Source organism: Simochromis diagramma, unplaced genomic scaffold (assembly GCF_900408965.1).
Source record: "Simochromis diagramma unplaced genomic scaffold, fSimDia1.1 OVJJ01000208.1, whole genome shotgun sequence".
Classification (NCBI taxonomy): domain Eukaryota; kingdom Metazoa; phylum Chordata; class Actinopteri; order Cichliformes; family Cichlidae; genus Simochromis; species Simochromis diagramma.
The window spans coordinates 371588-389424 of NW_024386789.1; the positions used below are offsets into that span (position 1 = coordinate 371588).

Below are 17837 nucleotides of genomic sequence, written 5' to 3' on the forward strand. Positions count from 1 at the left end.
TGCTGACATACTGTTAATGTTGCCGCTGCTCGGGATAATGATGATGATAATGAAGACGGCGGTGAGAACGGTTTGTTGTTTGTGTCACTCAGGGCTCATCGCGCTCTCATCAACGTATGGATCCCCTCGGTGTTCCTGCAAGGCAGAGCTGCCAACGCCTACCACGTCTATCAGGTACACACAGCCACATTAATATCTCTGTCTGAGCCACGCGTTGTGTTTACCAGGCAAAACGAGTCATTTCATCAAAATATACCGATTTAAACATTGACTTTGATGTCTGATGTACAGACTGCTGTAGTTATAAGACAAAAATAACGTTTTAATTGGAATAGAAACGGTGGAAGGAAGTAATGGACAGAACAAGAAGTTAAAAGTTCATGGAGGCACAGAGCGAAGGAACAAAATGAGAAAGCTCTGAAATAATTACACATTCGCTCACGTGTGCATTAATAGCTGATCTTCTGTTTTTATTCAAATTGTTTTGTTTGAAAGTTTTTTAATACTGAAAAATCTGTTTTCATTGGTTTATGCCCGCCATACAAGAGTACTAGAAAAAAATACACTGAAATTAATAAAAACTGAACAGAAACGAGTAAATCCACCGCGGAAACAAAAAGTAAAACGGAAATAAAAATAAAAACTAGTCAGAAAATACAAAACTGTAACAACTCTAACAGTCCATAACAGAAACGAATGCTTCAGCTGGGATTCGTTGACCACATAAATCAATACTGTGCCTCATCAGAAAGAGGGGGAGATGACTAAGGTAGAAGCTGGCATACATCAGGAAAAAAATTGCATAGTTCACATTTTTGTTGAAACTAATTATCCGATGAATCTGGGATCATTTCTAATGTTGGTACATGGTGGGCGTCTGTACCGGATATCAATCTAACATGGTCCTGGCTTCATCATCATCACATCTGAACTCCATCTTCAGGAACATAAAGTTACTGAGCTTCTGCAATCATACATACGAGTATAAATCCTGTGACAAATTCAACCTGTGAGTTGCTCTTTAAGCTTAGAAAAGGTTTGTCTAGAAATGCCAAGAAATAAAAGGCTAGCTGTCGCTTTTTTTGGGGGGGCAGTCTGTGCTCCAAGATGGCTGTGTGTCCCTCGTCATCGATCGGTGCCCTGCCAGAACTGTTGCAGACCTAAATAAGTCCCAGAATGCTCACTGCGCTTCCCACTCGAGCCTGCCATTTCTGAGTTTGCAATCAAGTTTGGTCAGAACTTTAAGCGTTTACACCGATGATAATAAAGCAGCTCCACTTAACTAAAATAGTGTTTCCAGAGCTCTGTGCCAGGTACTTATCTAAGTAAGGTGTGTTGGGAACTGGACTCGAGAGCAGCTTAACAAACCGAACTGCTGCTGCTTCTTGTATCTGTCAAGTTATCGAGCAAAGTAGACAACGGCACCTCATTCCCTCTGTGGCTGTTTTACTGTGTCTGTCACATTAACAAGGTGTTACACCTCAGCTCTCTCGCCGTGGCTGTCCCCTGCTTCCCCCATGTGAGACAGAAACACACACATACTCAGACATTAAGTCCCATGGTTGAGCTTCATCAGACAGACAGACACACACACACACACACACACACACACACACACACACACACACACACACACACACACCTGCCTGCTCAGGTGTTTACACAAACCTGCACTATTGGAGATGAGACAAAAACTGATGCGCACACACACACACAAGTGCTGCTACAGTGGACACCTTCTTCACGCTGCACAAATACACCTGTCAGACAGAAAAGTGCATGTGTGTACACACTGGTATTATCTGCTCTGTAGCCAGGAGGTACAGCTGTAATGTTAGTCAGTGAAAACCATATGGGACAGGAAGAGACAGGTGACACATCCTTAGCTGTAACGGATAGGCAGGAGTGACTGGCTACCATCTCAGCTTGGCTCAACTTATACATAATAGATGTAAATTCCCAATTCAGGACTCAAACTTTTAGCTGTGTGACATCTTTTTGAGCCAGACTGTCTCCGTCCTCTCAGCAGGACTGATGCGCGACAAAGGCAAATGAGACGCATTGTTTTAATTTCTCTCCTACCCGCTCGCAGCTTCACGCCGCACGGGGCAGTGCCTTTATTCTGCATTATGCATGCGCAGTAATAAATGTACCACCAAACACATGATGGCAATAATTTAGAATTATCATTTGCTGCTAGTAAAATGCTCAGTGGAAAGTGGCCCACATTCAAACTGCTGTGCAGTGTTGGGTGAAGTGAGTCGTTCAGTGCAGTTGGTAACTTTTATATTCGGGTGACTGCTTTGTAATTGTGCTCCCATAAAGGCAGGTTGTTGTTTTTTTTTTGCCAGAAATAATTACAGACTCTAAAGCACTACACCCAGTTTGAGCCTCTCGTTTCTGAATATATTGTTCAACAAACAATAAAAAAAGTCGTAGTCTTTACGAGAGTCTAAAGATATTTTTTTTGCCTGTGGGAATCCCACGCTTTCAACTGAATGCGATGTAATGGTTGGTTAAAAGTAGGTGAACCGCACACAGGCATGTACAGCGCTGCAGGCAATTATTAGCATCCACCTGCAGTTGCGGATTTATGGATGGACTCCAGTATTGAAGCTGAGCATTTTCCATGTGTTGTGCTAATTTAGCCTAATTTCTCCACCTGAAAAATGGTCTCTGAGAGACTACTGTCCAGCCCTGGAGCTGGTATAAAGCACAACCCATCTGGTGTATTGGATACTTCCATTCACAGAGCTATATTCGACTAATGGCTCCCTGTGGAAACGGCTTTTGTTCTTAGACAGGTTAATGGATGGCCAAGGTTACTGGAGTCATTGTTGTTAAGGTGAGGCTGTTGTGGTGATTGAACACTGAGCCAACAGTCTTAAAGACCTGAGGGTATCATGAGGAAATGGCAGGGGTCTCTTTAAATTACCCTCAAGCGAGTGCAAAGATTTTTTTGGGTCTTTTTTTCCTTCATTGTTGCACTCGCGCACACACTCATATGCTTGCAAAATTGAACCAATGATGCGAGCAATGAGCCATAGCCAAAGCTGGCTTTTGTAAGGCTTGGAGAGTGAATGGGATTTCAGAAGCCTGAGCCCGAGTTAGGTCACGGCAACCTTGTGGTGAAAATAAGCTCGCTAGGAGCTCTATACTGCTGCTAAACCCATCCAGAGAGGTGGAAGGGCTGATCTAACCATCGCATCTCATAGCGCGTCTGCCTCCTTGCTTAATTCTCACTGTCCTCCTTTTCAGCCTGCATATCTGTCTCACTCCCCCTGCCAGATTGCATACCATTATGACAGGGGTAAGCCTACTTGTACTCCATTTTCGTCTTTGCATGTCCTCAGAGCCCCTTTTTTCCCCTCCAAGATTTCTAAAATGACTTCCATCTGAAGTGTGGTACGGCCATTGGACAGACAGACAGAGATGAAGAGAGAGACTGATGGATTTGCTCCATTATAAGTTGGGTTCTGCTCTTTGTGCGCCTCTGGGCCTTTATTCTTCCATCATTCCGTCCCTTTACTTTCCCCTTCTGAACTCATAATGAGAGAATTATACCGGCCGTGGCAAATCACTGACTCGCTCCCACACAATCCCAACAATAGAGGCTATTAAAAGAGAATGAGAGAACGCATGGTTTGCACACCGGCAGCGAGCACAAGCGGTGATTTCTGTGTGCGCGTGAACGTCTGTGCTTTTCATTACCTGTGTATCCTGGACCAGCATTGTGTTGTGAAAAGAGCATCAGTCAGAGGCTGATGAGGAACTCTCCTCCAAAGAAGTGTCTGTGCTGGCTGCTTGTGTGTTATGGGATCTTTGTACTTGCAACAAGGCTGTCAGCGAAAAGTAGAAGAAACAAACACTCTGGGAAAGACATCTTAGAACTAAATGTAAGGTATTTGCCTCTGGAGATGGCGGTGTCAGTGGTTTGGTAAATTGGTCCGCCACTTTTTGTCTGCGGCTTTCATTGGACTGTTTTTTCTTTTCTCTCTTTTTTTTGTAATGGAGAGACTGCTGTTACATTTAACAATGCCAGATACATCAGAGTAGACGGATTAAAACGTGTGGACCCAGGCAACCAAATACCTGCAAAACTAATGGCGCACCTTTGTCATTGCTGAGAGCACTAACTTTGTGGATTCTTCACTGGTTGCCTAGTTACGGGTCCTGACCAAGAAATGTTCAGGGACATAACACCCTATTGATCTTTCAATTCAAAAAAAGTTACTCTGCCTTTTGGAGAGTTTACTTAGGCCAGATAAAATAAGTGTTGTTGTTTTCAATGCAGTTCCACAAATTAATCTAATAGGATGTAATAAAGATGTGTCATGATGGGTCAGGGTATGAGAGCAGGGGCTATAGAGAAATAACAAATTCATCGCATGCATTGCATTGGGACATTCTGACAATCATATTTGTTCTCTTGCAGTCTGCTGTGCAATCTGTGAGGTATCAGATGATGCAACGTGCTGCGCACTACGACTGTGCCATACTATGCCTCTTTTTGCAATAAAGTTTTTAACACATCATTTTCATGGCAAAGTGTGACAAGAGCGAAGCTGGGGAGCTTTTAGCCTTAGGTTAGGCGCCATAGCTCATTTTTTGCTCACATACAATAAAAGATAAAAGCCTTGTGCCATTTAGCTCAAAAGTATTTTATGTTATTTCTTGTCAGACACTCTAAAGTAGTCCTGCTGAGAAGCTTGCTGCTGTCTGATGGGAGCTTTCAGTTTGTTGATTATGAGGCGTCATACCTGTGGTGTAGATGAAAGATATGCTCTTTGAATCACAGCAGCATTTAGCTATGATAAAGTTTTATCTGCTAACAAAGCAGAAACGGGTATTATCATCATGAGCTGACTTTTTTTTTCAGTAAAGCAATAACTTCAGTAAATTTGCATGGGCTGTGACATATAATTGCGAAAGCTAGTCTGGGACCTTTCCAACCAAAATGCTGAAAATGGGAAGTTACACCTCAGTTTACATCAAAAGAAGGAGAAAAGTTGCATAAAAGGAGCTTTTTAAACACCACTTTTGTAACTCCAAAGGCAAGAAGATTCTTAAGTTGTTTTTTTCTTGGGGTTTTAGCTGGAAATAGTCCAACAAATGCACCGTTCACTTCAAAGTTTTTGAATATAGCCCCTCATCATCTTCCTTTCCAAATCTCTTTTTAAAAATTGCTCTTTCTGCTTTCCTCTCCTTTGCTTTTTTTATCTATCTGTTGTTCTTTTTCTTTTCATCAGTCTTGCTGTTTTACTTTTCCTCCAATTACTATTTTTCTCCTTTACTGGTTTAATCCTCTTTCTCCTATTAATTTTCTATTCATTGATTCTAGTGCTGCTGACAAAGTCCAGGACAAAATGCTTGGGATCTTTCCACCTCCACAGCAATTTGATACTAATGCATCATAATTTTAAACTCATACAACTTCCCAGATGAGACAAAGATAACGTGAACAGGGGGGACGGCAAACTGACAAAACTGCAAAGTAGATGCACAGGTCCATCCATAAACTCAAACACAATCCAGGCATCAAGAACAAATGTAGCATCCTGTAGTTTGAAGTGAGTCCAATGGAAAATGCTGGAGTTGAGAGCTGGTGTCTCCAGTCCGCGTTAGCCGTTTCGCATATAGATTCAATAGATATACAGTATCTGCACATACAAGAGGAGCACGTCTCTTTGATCAGCCAAATGCTGCACCTATAATTGCAGTGCTGAAAACTCAGTTATGCTAATCTGACTGGAAACATCTACTGTTCTCTTCTTTCCTCTGTCCCTCACACTGTTGCTCTTTTTCCACAAAACGGCATTAAATTATGAATGAAATATATTTTTTGCAAGCAGCGGGGCTGTGCGAGTGTGTGCGTGTGTGTGTGTGTGTGCGCGCGTATGCACTCTAAGCCATCAGAGGTAATTTTATTCAGCAGAAGGTTCTGCCTGCTTCAGAGGTCTTGTGTATTTCTTGAGCTCAAGATAATAAGAAGAGGGTGTGATGGAGATGAGGTGTAGACTGTACACACCATAAGAAATGAGAAATAGTGTTGCTCTTTTTTCTTTTTTTTCCTATTAGTTGGGTAACAGGGAGGCTCGGGTTGGGTCCACTGGTCATTGCTGCTCCACTCTCCTGGGTTGAAAAGCTGTTTTGCAGTTAAATTTACAGGCTTCTTTTCCTGAGAAGTTTTTAAACAGACCATAGCTAGTTAAAACTGCTTGAGCTACAAAGCTTGCTTTGCCATTTATGGCAACTGGAACTAATAAAACAGATCTCAAATGTCAGCAGATAAACAGCAACGATAATGCAGACACAACAATGCTAGACACTCAAAACATCGGTAAGTAAATATAACCTTACCTGCTTTGTTGTGCACTCAAAGCTAAGTTAAAGTGATGATACCGTTTCCATGCTGCCATCTGCTCCAGCCCTGTGTCTTCCCCCTGCTCTCTCTCAGCTTTCAAGTCCACTTTAAACTGTAACAAAGGCCAGAAAATGCTTAAAAATGATCCCAGAAAATACTGTTGATGGTGATAAATTACAGATTACGGTTGTTAGTTAACTGACCACATCGACTGTTAATCTGATTACAAGGGATGCATCTCTAAAAGTAATATGTAATTATCATTAAGTCCATTAATTTTACTGCAGTTCATTAAAGTTCATTAATTATATTTGTTATTATCTACTTTGCGTATGCTCATCTTCAAGCCTGTTCAAGCAGAGTCTCAATTACAGAAATAGCAGTTACATAAACCTTGTTTAACTTGCTTCTCTCAAAGACCTTAATGTATATAAACTATATAAATCAGCGCATCTGTGAATCTTTGATACGTCCTTGAAACTCTTTCAGATGTGTGCACAGCTGCCTTCAATGGACTGCTATCCCCCAGAAACAATCAAACTGGGAACCGTGTTAACACCTTTAATTTCTGTGTTATCCACTGGATATAGCTAGGAAGACTCATGGCTACTGAGCCGGCATGCCCTACATCCAGACCTGCTCCACGTGAGCAGCTCTGATTAGCCGGAGGCTTAATCTGCATTGCTGGACTGCTTTCCCTGTGCAGATGAGATAGAACATCCATATGTATTTATGTGATCTTTGAGCATGTGCAGATAGCTGTGCATGTTTGTTGGTGTTGCATTTAAAGACACATGAATATCGCTGATCATGAGCTTGCAGGATTTTTGTGTGTGTGTGTATTGTCACACACTCACACACGTATTGGACTCTGTATGGATGTGCACGTGAGTGATTATGGTTATGATAATGGCTGGTTGGTGAAAGAGCGAGATAACGGTTATGTTGATGATGGTAATGATGAATGTTTTACAAAGATGATGATGATAATTACAATCGTTGTCTTCGTCTTACATCCATCAGTCATAGATTAAACACCCTCGGGAAGACGCAGAGGCTGCTTTTGCTGCTGTACACTGCAGCACAGGCACCTCATCAATTTCAGCATCAGTGTAATTTACATTACATTTCCATTTTAGGCACTTAAGTTAGTGCTCTTATCCAGAGCATTTCACAGTGGGGAGGTTGAGCTTCAGTGTCTCATTCAATAGTACTTAAATAAAATGCATTTCTGTGGAAGGACACGGGCATTGGCAGGAGTAGGGATGAGGCTGTGACCTTCTGACTTGAGGGGGAGAACAGAAAATGCAACACCTGCATAATGCATTGGAAAAGAGTAAAACTGGAATTACCAGTTCGCCTCAACTAGAGCTGGTACAAATATCTTTAGATGGGAAAGGCAAAAGGTTTCTGGTGTAACGAATTAGGATGATTAATTTTCTCAACTTGCAGTTTTATTCGATTCAGTTTTATCTGCACTAAACGTTATTTATCATAACTGCAAGCCCCCATGAAGGAGATTTACCTCTAGCTGTGCCTGTGGGTAGCGTCATTTGCAGGAGAAACTATAGGATGGAGTTTCCTCCTTGCTAAAACTGTCCAAACAAAAGATATTGTATCTCAAAAAGCTATTGTTGCACTTTTATTTGCAAAGATCAATCCACACACTGCTTTATGAAGGCAGTTCAGAATAGGCTGAATTTTTTTTTTTTTTATTTGAAGAATATTTTGTTCTATTGGCTCCAGTCTGTCTTATCATACACCTCTTACTGTTTGGCTTGCACAGCACCTGTTTCTGGATTTAACCCTTATAAACATAGCAAAGCAACACTGAGCTCTTGAAAGGCACCCAGCAGTATGGGCTAAGCCCTGCTGCGGCACTTGATCAGTGACCTACCCGCCAATAAACACTTCAAAGTGTGTCTTTGCAGGTGGAAATGGGATGTGGGGGGCTGGGAACTTTCTCCCTGAGGGTGATGGGGAGGTTGGACTGATGGAAGGATTTGGATGGTGACGTCATTTGGTGGAAGGAGTCAGAAGGGAATGTGGTAATCTCTGCTTTAGCCTCCAGATATCTGATTAGATCTCTGAGCTGGAACATAATTTGTCAGACTGCCTCATCTCCCTGCTTTCTTCTCCCCTGATAACCTCAATTTATATTTACACATTTATTTGTGTCTCCAGTTGTCTGCCGCTCCCTCTTGGCTCCATTTTTCTGATACTCCTCTTTCCCCTCCCCTCTTTTTTTGTCTCATTCAGCTCTAATTTGCACTGCATCATCCACTGTGTGGCCTATCCTTCAATCACTTGATCTCTGACTTCCTTACTATGCTGAAAACCCTTTCTCACAAACTGTCAGTGACTCATTTGTTCATGCGAGTGTATGTGTGTGAGTGAGGAGTGGTGGTGGTGGTGTGGGACACACAAATAGGAGGAGTGGGAGGGAGAGCGCTGACAGGTGAAGGAAGTGGGAGATGAAGAGAACAGCGTAAGGGAAGCAATTGTGATTAAAAAGATGGCGATAATAGCCGCGGCGTGTCCCATTTTCCTCCTGCTGTGGCGTCACTCAGTTTCTCCTGGGGAGTTTCCAACTTCGATGTTGAGTGCTCATATCTGGTTACCACCTGCCGGTTTTCGAGAAAAAAACTTTAGCTGATTGCTCTGGTGATTAAAAAGCTCCATGTCTGACGTGTCGATGGCTGTTCTGTGTTAGGAATTGATCAAATCGGACTGGAAAACACGGTGGAATAATTCCTATAGGCCTTACGAGTCTTAGGTTATGAACAACAAAATAAACTACCACAGCTATGCAGATGACACACAAATATATACCACAATGTCACCAGGAGACCGAGGCCCTGTACAGGCTCTTAGTAAATGCATTGAGGAAATTAATGACTGGTTGTGCCACAATTTTCTCCAGCTAAACAAAAACAAAACTGAGGTAATAGGTCTTTGGCGCCAAAGAAAAACGATTACAGGTCACCAGAGAACTTCAATCTATACATCTAAAAGCCACAAACCAGGCGAGAAATTTGGGTGTAGTGATGGATGCAGACCTAAACTTAGAAAAACACATTAAGACAATTACAAAGTCAGCTTACTATCACCTCAAGAATATTTCAAGGATAAAAGATCTGATGTCTCAACAGGACCTGGAAAAACTAGTCCATGCATTCATCTTTAGTAGGCTTGATTACTGTAACAGCATCTTTACAGGTCTACCTAAAAAATCAGTCAGACAACTACAGCTCATTCAGAACTCTGCTGCTCGAGTCCTCACTAAGACCAAAAAAGTGGACCACATCAGTCCAGCTCTGAGGTCTTTACACTGGCTGCCTGTCCGTCAGAGGATAGACTTTAAAGTTCTGATGCTGGCCTATAAAGCTCTGAATGGTTTAGGACCAAAATACATCAATGACCTCCTGACCCAGTATGAACCTTCCAGATCCCTCAGGTCATCTGGATCTGGTCTTTTATCAGTTCCCAGAGTCAGAACCAGACACGGAGAAGCTGCATTCAGCTTTTATGCTCCTTATATCTGGAACAAACTCCCAGAAAGCCTCAGATCAGCTGAAACACTCAGTTTATTTAAATCCAGGTTGAAGACTCACCTATTCTCAGCTGCATTTGAATAAAGCACCAAATCCACACTTTTAAGCTTAAATTTCAAAACTTACACTAACTACTGATCTTATCTATTTCTGATTTTATCTGTTTTGATTTTATATACTGTTTTGTTTGTTTGTTAAGCTTAAATTTCAAAACTTACATTAACTACTGATTTTATCTACTGTTCTGATTTTATCTGTTTTGATTTTATATACTGTTTTGTTTGTTTGTTTGTTTGTTAAGTGGGTTTAGAGCTCTGGGTAGCTCCCCAGCTGGGTCTAGAGAGTATTTTAAATTCAGGGAATTTAAAATAGAAAGTAGCTCGTCCACAGAAGGACTGGTAGCTCCCCTTACGATAAGGGTTCAGATCGCGCGAACAGGTGTGAAATGTGTGCGTTTAGTTAGTTTGTTTGTTTGCTTGTTTTAATCAATTCTAAATCATGCTTTTTATTTGTTTTTGTTTCTAATGTCTCTGTAAAGCACTTTGAATCACCTTGTTGTTGAATTGTGCTATACAAATAAATTTGCCTTGCCTTGCCTTGCCTTGCCTTGCCTTAGGTTACATTTATGATGATAGCAAGAGTTTTACCACCTTATTACAGACCACACTGAGGCATTGTCATGTGTTATTACTTGCTTTTCGTGTCATCCGTTTTGATTTCATTTTGAATGTTTTGTTTCAGTTTTGTTTGTGCAGTTTTAGCTTGGCTAGCAAGGTGCATCCATAAGTACAGGACATGTCAGACTGTATAGATTAAGAAGAAGAATGCAGAGTATCCTTTAATACATACAAATGAAGGATGAGATGATTCGACTCTGCCTGTCTTGCATATGTTACTAGGCAAAAGTTTGTGCTATGATGCAATTTACTGTTGAAGTCAATTAATGTAGCTGTCCACCCACTGTAACACAAAACCAGGAGGTTTATTTTCCACTTCCAGGATGAAAGGTAATACCAGCGAGAGCACAGAATTAGACCTTGCTCATATTCAGCGATGGATTTAATCTGCTCTAATTAGTGGACTGATATCATCTCAACAAGTAAAAACTGTATTCATATAAGTCCTGCTTATGTTGTCTTTGTATATATTACACTTATGCTTTTTTCTCTGCTAGTTTTTGGTCGCAGCTTTTGTCCTGATAATCCTGAGTTATTAATAAAACTCAATACTGCATGTGGTCTCCAGGTGGAAACCAGAATGGAAGCAAAGCTCCTGTACCTAATTACACATTATAGCATATTTACTGTTTGTTTGTTTTTTAACCCAGATCAGAAGAAAGTACCAAAGAACACAGACTGTGTGCCCTTCCTCATGCAGATATCCGTTTGAAGAGTTTAATCAGGGTTGACTTTTTTTGGATACTGGAAACTGCAGTTTTTGGTTCTTGTGTTGTGCCTTTATTTTTCAGCTCTGAGGTTACTGCTTTTGTCACAGATGATTAGGCCTCTTTAAATCTTGGCTCATGCTGTTTTCAAGCTGCTACGATCCAATTTTCTATATGAATAATAGATCACAGGACCACTTGTGAAAGGGGTTGTTCCTGATGATAAATGGAGAGAATGGTCGCCGGTCATTGCCCTTGTCAGCTCTGTGCTTTATGAAGGCTTTATAAACCTTTGAACTCATTCTTTTTGTTTTAGGACCCACAGCTTTACCTCGTTTGATTCACTCTCCCTGCTTTCATGTGTTGCTTGAGATGGCTATTCTGAGTTAAAAGTCTATAACTTTTTAAGCTGCTTTGTGCCATCAGTGTAAGTTTCGTCATACTTTTTGTCAACAACCTTTGTTTCCTGACAGAAACACGACGATAACTAAATAAAAACGAATGTACGAGCACAAAAACTGATGTAATGTACGGCGACTTTGGTCAGCGAATATAAACGAGACTCGTGGCAGGATGACTTGGAAGTGATTCAATCCCAAGTAATCTGCTTGTGCAGTAAGGTTAAATGCAAACATTTGATCAGGGAACTGTACAACTAGCTTCTGTGCTCCCTGTTTCTCATGAAAATGCAACAGAAATTTTGCATTTGATGTTAAGGAAACTAAGATGATTTGTAAAGTGTTTGGAGCAACTGTCAGTAGAAAAAAAGACAGCAACTTTTATATTTTAGTCATCAAAAGCACGGTGGAACAGTGGTTGGCACTCTTGCCTCACTACAAGAAAGTCCTGAGTTCAACTCCACCATCTGACTAGTTCTGTATGGACTTTGTATGTTCTCCCCGTGTTTGCGTGGGCTCCACATGCAGTTTGATTAGGTTGCAGATGCTGCAATCCAACAAGTTTTCGCTTAGGTAATTTAGTTTTCCTAAAGCATCAATATGCTCTGTAGCAGATGGAAATGTGTTTGCGTCTTTGATTTGTTGAGTGATGTGACAGATAAATAGAAAACAGAACTGTTTAATATAAACCCCCTTTTTCCTTTTCCAGAGTTGCTTCAAACAGAGATGCAAGAGAAGCTCGGGTACTTGGTAAAATCGGTGGAAAAGCCCTCCCTGTGCAGGCTCCTTTAGTTTCAGTTATTATATTTTAATGAGAAGAATCCTACATGAAACACTGGCTTTGTCACATATTACCAGCTAATGGGAGCAACACAATAGTGGCTTATTGATGTGTGCACCGCAAATAATATTGTATGATGAAAACTTGATTCCCCTCAATCTTTATGTCAGTTGCAAATATATACGAGCTCCTTCCTGTTTTTCAAGTTATCTCCTGTTGACTTTTCTCACTGAGGCAGCAAAGGTGCTTTGCTTCATCAGTTAATCCATGCAAATGAATATAAAGTGTACACAGCAGGCTGTTGGTCTTTGAGATAGCAGCTTTCTACACTGTAGCATCCTCTGCAGTGTTTGCTGACCCACATTAAGCATTCTGGATTGATTTGCACCCAGAACAACTGGGTCCTAAAGGTGAGGAGAGCGTTTGCTTGTTTGGCAGTAATTCATGCATTTTTCCATCAATGAAATGGCCATGTTTAAATGAAACCCAAATCAACAAAACTAGTTTTAAAAAAAACAGGTAAATAAAATCTCTTATTAAATTTCTCACCACCCATTGCTTTCCGGGTCATTCATCAATCATTCAGTCAAACCTTAATTTCCCCATTTGATTGTGTGATCGGATCGTTTAATACAAACATGTCACATCTGGTCTAAACAGGTTAAAAGCAAACACACTCATCAAAGAGATGCATAGTTTATTTTCCATCCACACACCTCCGTCCTCTCTTAATCGTCACCATTGTTTCCCTGGTCCTGCGTCTGTTTCCTTGTTTCTTGATTTTTGTTTTCGTAGTTGTCTAAATGTAGTTGCCCCTTGTCCTGAACATCTTTAGTTCCTCCTCCTCCTCCTCTCTAATCTTTCACCAACATTCATCTACCTCCCCTTCACCTCCTCCTTATCTCTTCCTCGTCTGATTTGTTATTTCAGCGTCTAATTCTGCAGGATGCCAGCGCTCCAAAACAAACGCCTTTGCTGCATTCAAAGACAATAATCAGCCATTCACTACCTTCTGTTTGTTTTTGCTTCTTCTTTGATCCTTTTTTAGATAAATAAGTAACACAGATTCATAAATGGTTCTGTCTTATTATATGATCTCTTTGTTTTTTGAATTATGGCTGTTGAAATTGTCATTACTTATGAGTTTTCATTTCCGATTAACCTGTTTTCAAATTTTAACTGAATTAAAACTGGCACAAGAACAGTTAGTTGTGCTTACTTTATAATTACGTGTCTTTTAAAAAATTGAAAGAAACTAATCACAGTGACAGAACGCGATTAAATGAGACCAACCGTCCTGGAAAAGGATGTGGAAAACATAATAGAAATATGAACTTTCTGCAAGTTTATGCGTTCATATAGTGGAGAGTCCCGTCTCCATTCGTAGAAACTTTCATTGGCCTCTGTTGATAGACCAAATTTTACCAGCTACCTTTGGGAGGTGGTGCTTTGAGTTCATCTTGTCATTTTAACTTATGAAGGTGATACAAACATCCTTTTGTTTAGTAGTCAATAGAGTACATTATTGAGATATTTCACACAAAACCAAAGATGTGCGAACCTCATAATTATGTCAGATGGAAAGATTAGGACAGGATGTCAAACTCATTTTACATCATGGGCCAGATACAGCCTGCTTTGACCTTATGTTGGAAAACATGAAGGAGAGCAGTGTGGACGGGGTTGGAGTCTTTGTCTGGCTGAGTATGACCCCCGAGGCTTATCTTTGATACCTCTGGGTTAAGGAATCAAGAAAAACATTACAAGCCATCCTCTGGGGACCATGAATGCCAGTCCACCCAATAGTCTGGACTTTCAGTCTGGGCCGAAGAGACCAGATTATATTGCTAACCTAGATGGGGGAAGGGCACATTAGTCCTCTTTTCTCCATGGTCCTTCGCTGCTCTTCTCCCTTCTAAAGCCTCCAAATGGATTCTATTTTCTGCCTAATTGGGCAGCTGGTTAGGCCTGCAAGAGACTGGTGATAATATGAAACTCTGCTGCTTTTCTTTTGGTTTGAGCAAACCTCTTATTCTCCCCTTCTCAACAAACATACATCCACAAATATTTCATGACAGTCAGGTGTCTGTTGTGTCTTTCTGAGGCTTCAAAAGATTTGTTTCCTCTTTAGTTGTTTATTTTGTAAATTTATCATTAATTCATACAGTAACCGTGTAGCTTGCAGGTACTTGTTTTTTAATTAAAGCACTTTTGTTTGTTTGTTTTTTTTCAACGTCTTTGTTACATCTGTTTTTGCTCAAAGCTATTGTAAATTGTATGTTTGTAGAGACCACGTTATTACAGATCGATGGAGGTTCTGGGTCTGAAATGTGAAAAGGATGCAGAAATGCCTTAAACCTCTTTTTAAAGTGTTTTATTGGAAAAACAGACTTTAAAAGTTTGGCACCTTTGATGTACGACCTTAGCAAACGCTGTCTTAGTTGGGTATATGACCTCAAGTACTAGTGTTAAGTTTATGAGTATGTAATGATAGCATGTTCATTTTGTACATGTCACCTCTACTGTCAGATCCACCTGTCCTTAGCCCATCACATCTGGTCTTAGTACACCAAGATGACCACAACCACCAGCTCAAGGCTTCACTTTGAGACTTATCCTACGAGTGATGTCAGGGTGGCTATGTCCATCTTTCAGAGCTTAAGTGTGAGCCGCTTAAGCTGCCTCCAAAAAACAGTGATATTCATGATGTCAGACATTGAATGAAAGCCATAATTAGCCATCTTTTCTCTGTGCCCTGTAGTTGCATATTGTTAAAACTGGAAATTGAGCAACAGGGCTTTCTCTGTGGGTCTCCTGTGGTGCTGGAAGATATAAGATGGAGAAATACATCAATTATCATCCGCACTTTCTGCATTTCTTAGCTGTGCTCACAGTTACTCCCATTTCAACCTGCTTGTTGGAATACCCTCAGGCTAAAGATCCAGTTAAATGTCAAGGAAAGAAATAGCTGCAATTATCTGTTCACAGACTTTGTTTCAGATCTTTGTTTCCGAAGGGTTTTCATAGTATACAAGGGCTCGTTTTCACAGGAAGATGTTCGGCTGTCAGCTACTCTGGATAAACTGCGGAAATGGTTCTGTCACTGTGTGCTGTTTGGATGTTCTAGATAATTTACGTTGTAAGAAACTTTGAATACGTTTTTGTGGATATGTGGACTTATGGGGACCTCAGACCAGCTTTCAGTCACTGAGGTGTCTGTTAAAGGGGATGTTAATGAATAAATGGAAGCACATAGCAGCCTTTTGACATACAAATGTTCTGGAAAAATACAGTGCACACCAAATTTCACTATATAAGCATAGTGAAAGTTGTTTAGCAGTGACCACGCTTGTGGTGAATGTTAAAAAGAGTCTAAACAGCTGTGAGAAAACCGTTAACCATCAGCAGTGTTCACACTTTCTGTAGACGAACTGCTCTTGATTTGAAAATTAGATAAATAAGTAACACAAGTTATTTATGTGAATTAAACACAACCTTAAAGTACACAGGATAATGGCAGCAAACTTGAAAAAAAATGCTATTATATTTGTGTACGAATAATAATTTCTAAAAAATTAGCATCTGTCCAGAGAAAAATGTGTTCCCAGAACAAGCTCTTTGTATCAAGTGCATATAGTTCCCAAAAAGTGGGAATTCCAGGCATAAACAGGGAACTTTCTCTACCTGCACCAGTGAGAGTACGCAAAGATGTGAAGTTATGGTTGTGTTAAGAATTATGAATAATGCTCGCACTTTTTAGCCTGTTTCTCAAGGCAGAAGCTCAAAGCTGGGAGTTTAATACTGAGGTAACTGAGTTAATTTTGTTGGTATATTCAGCACACCGAATGAATTTTAGTACTAACAAAAAAGTCTTTCTTATGCTTTTGCAGCCAAATGCTTTTTCTTTCCTTTTTGTGTTGACCCGCTGAGGGCGTATTTTTATTAAGCGTATTATTATGTTTTCTCAGATATTCTTTTAAGCCATTCAAATACTGACAATAGGACTGCGTCCATCACAGTTAAGCTTTCAGGAACAGCGCAAACCCATCACCTCTCTTCCACAAGGTCTATCTGAATCATCATTAAAGGCCACGTCACTGTTTGAAAACTGGTTTTATTGGAGATATCAAACCACCAGTGCTCAAACATTAGGGATACAATTTAGATGGTGCCAAGATCTTTGTTGGAGATAATGAGAGAGATTTGTGACCTGTCAAGGGAAAGGAGCTGGTAGCTGTGTGCAAAGGCTAATGCGTTGCCATAAATAAGTATGCCAATGAGACGCTGTAAAGTGGATTAAGCTTCACACAGCCATATGTAAGGAGCCATGTGATGGCTGAGAAACTGCACAGATTCTGTCATCTTTTTGTTGCTAATGCAGCTGTTGTGGTTCAGACGTGACAATACAGTTGGTGAAAAAGTTTGAGAATGTCTCTATTTCTGCAAAAATATGACCTAAAACCTCATTAGACTTTCACACCAGTCCTAGGAGGAGAAAACTGCAAGCCAATTAAGCATGTGAAACTAAAATATTGCATGTGGCTAGAAGATTATCTTATATTTCACAGTTTGAAAGTGGACAGGAAAAGTGGGAAAGAAAGTAGGGCCTGCAATCATCTTGCATGATATGGGTTACATGCTCAGCCCTGTTAGTTGTATAAGTTCCCCACCTCTAATATTTATGAGGTTATTGTGTAAGGAAAGCTGGGCTAGGACACCCGATATGTTGGGTGTGCTCAAAGCACAGTTTAAGTCGTTTGTATTCTTCACTCATTTTCCAACATGTATAATGTGTTAGAATCAATACGTACTTGAACTTCTATACTTGAACACATTATGTCAGCAAAAGTAGTGACAGTGAGCAGGTACTAGAAACTAGCTCATCTAATGCAGAATAGTTGTTGTTGTTGTTGTTGTTGATGTGCGATTAATTACACCTGTATTTTTCCCATCAGCTGTCAGAATATCTACCGTAAAAAAAAAAAAAAGACCTGTACAACGTCAAAGCATCTTTGATGTGTCTTGAATAAGGACGTCATCATGCCCCAGTTTTGTCAGCTGAGTCTCCATCATCCACTTTGATCAACGCACACACACAATTAGACCGTACTGTATCGGGGCAGTGCTTCTCTGAACTTGCAAAAGCGAAGTTGGTGGAAACTTAAATGTGCTTCTGTAGGTCAGATGTGAAGTGCTGAGATGACAGGTCTTCGGTCCATTAGTGGCCTTGTCTTCTTCCATCTTGTCATGAACCACTGTCACTTACCAGATTTAGGTCGTTGCTTGTGCACGGCTGCTCTCCACACAACAAGCTACTTAAACAGAACCTTGACCAACTAGTTTTTATTGGGGATAC

At 40.5% G+C, this 17837-nt stretch overlaps 1 protein-coding gene across 4 annotated transcripts in view; it reads left to right on the top strand.

Annotated features, from left to right (window-relative positions):
- Positions 1–17837, top strand: part of snx29 (sorting nexin 29) — a 146956-nt gene that overhangs the window by 102999 nt on the left and 26120 nt on the right. For 3 of the 4 annotated variants that reach the window (XR_005694700.1, XM_040023132.1, XM_040023133.1), the window contains one exon: positions 93–174. Coding sequence is in view for 2 of the 4 variants with exons in the window: in XM_040023132.1 (XP_039879066.1) it covers positions 93–174 (82 nt within the window). In the remaining 2 variants the exon portion in view is untranslated. Of the gene's footprint in view, positions 1–92; positions 9141–10534; positions 17456–17837 lie in introns of those variants that run through there. The other variant, XR_005694701.1, reaches the window with a different exon arrangement.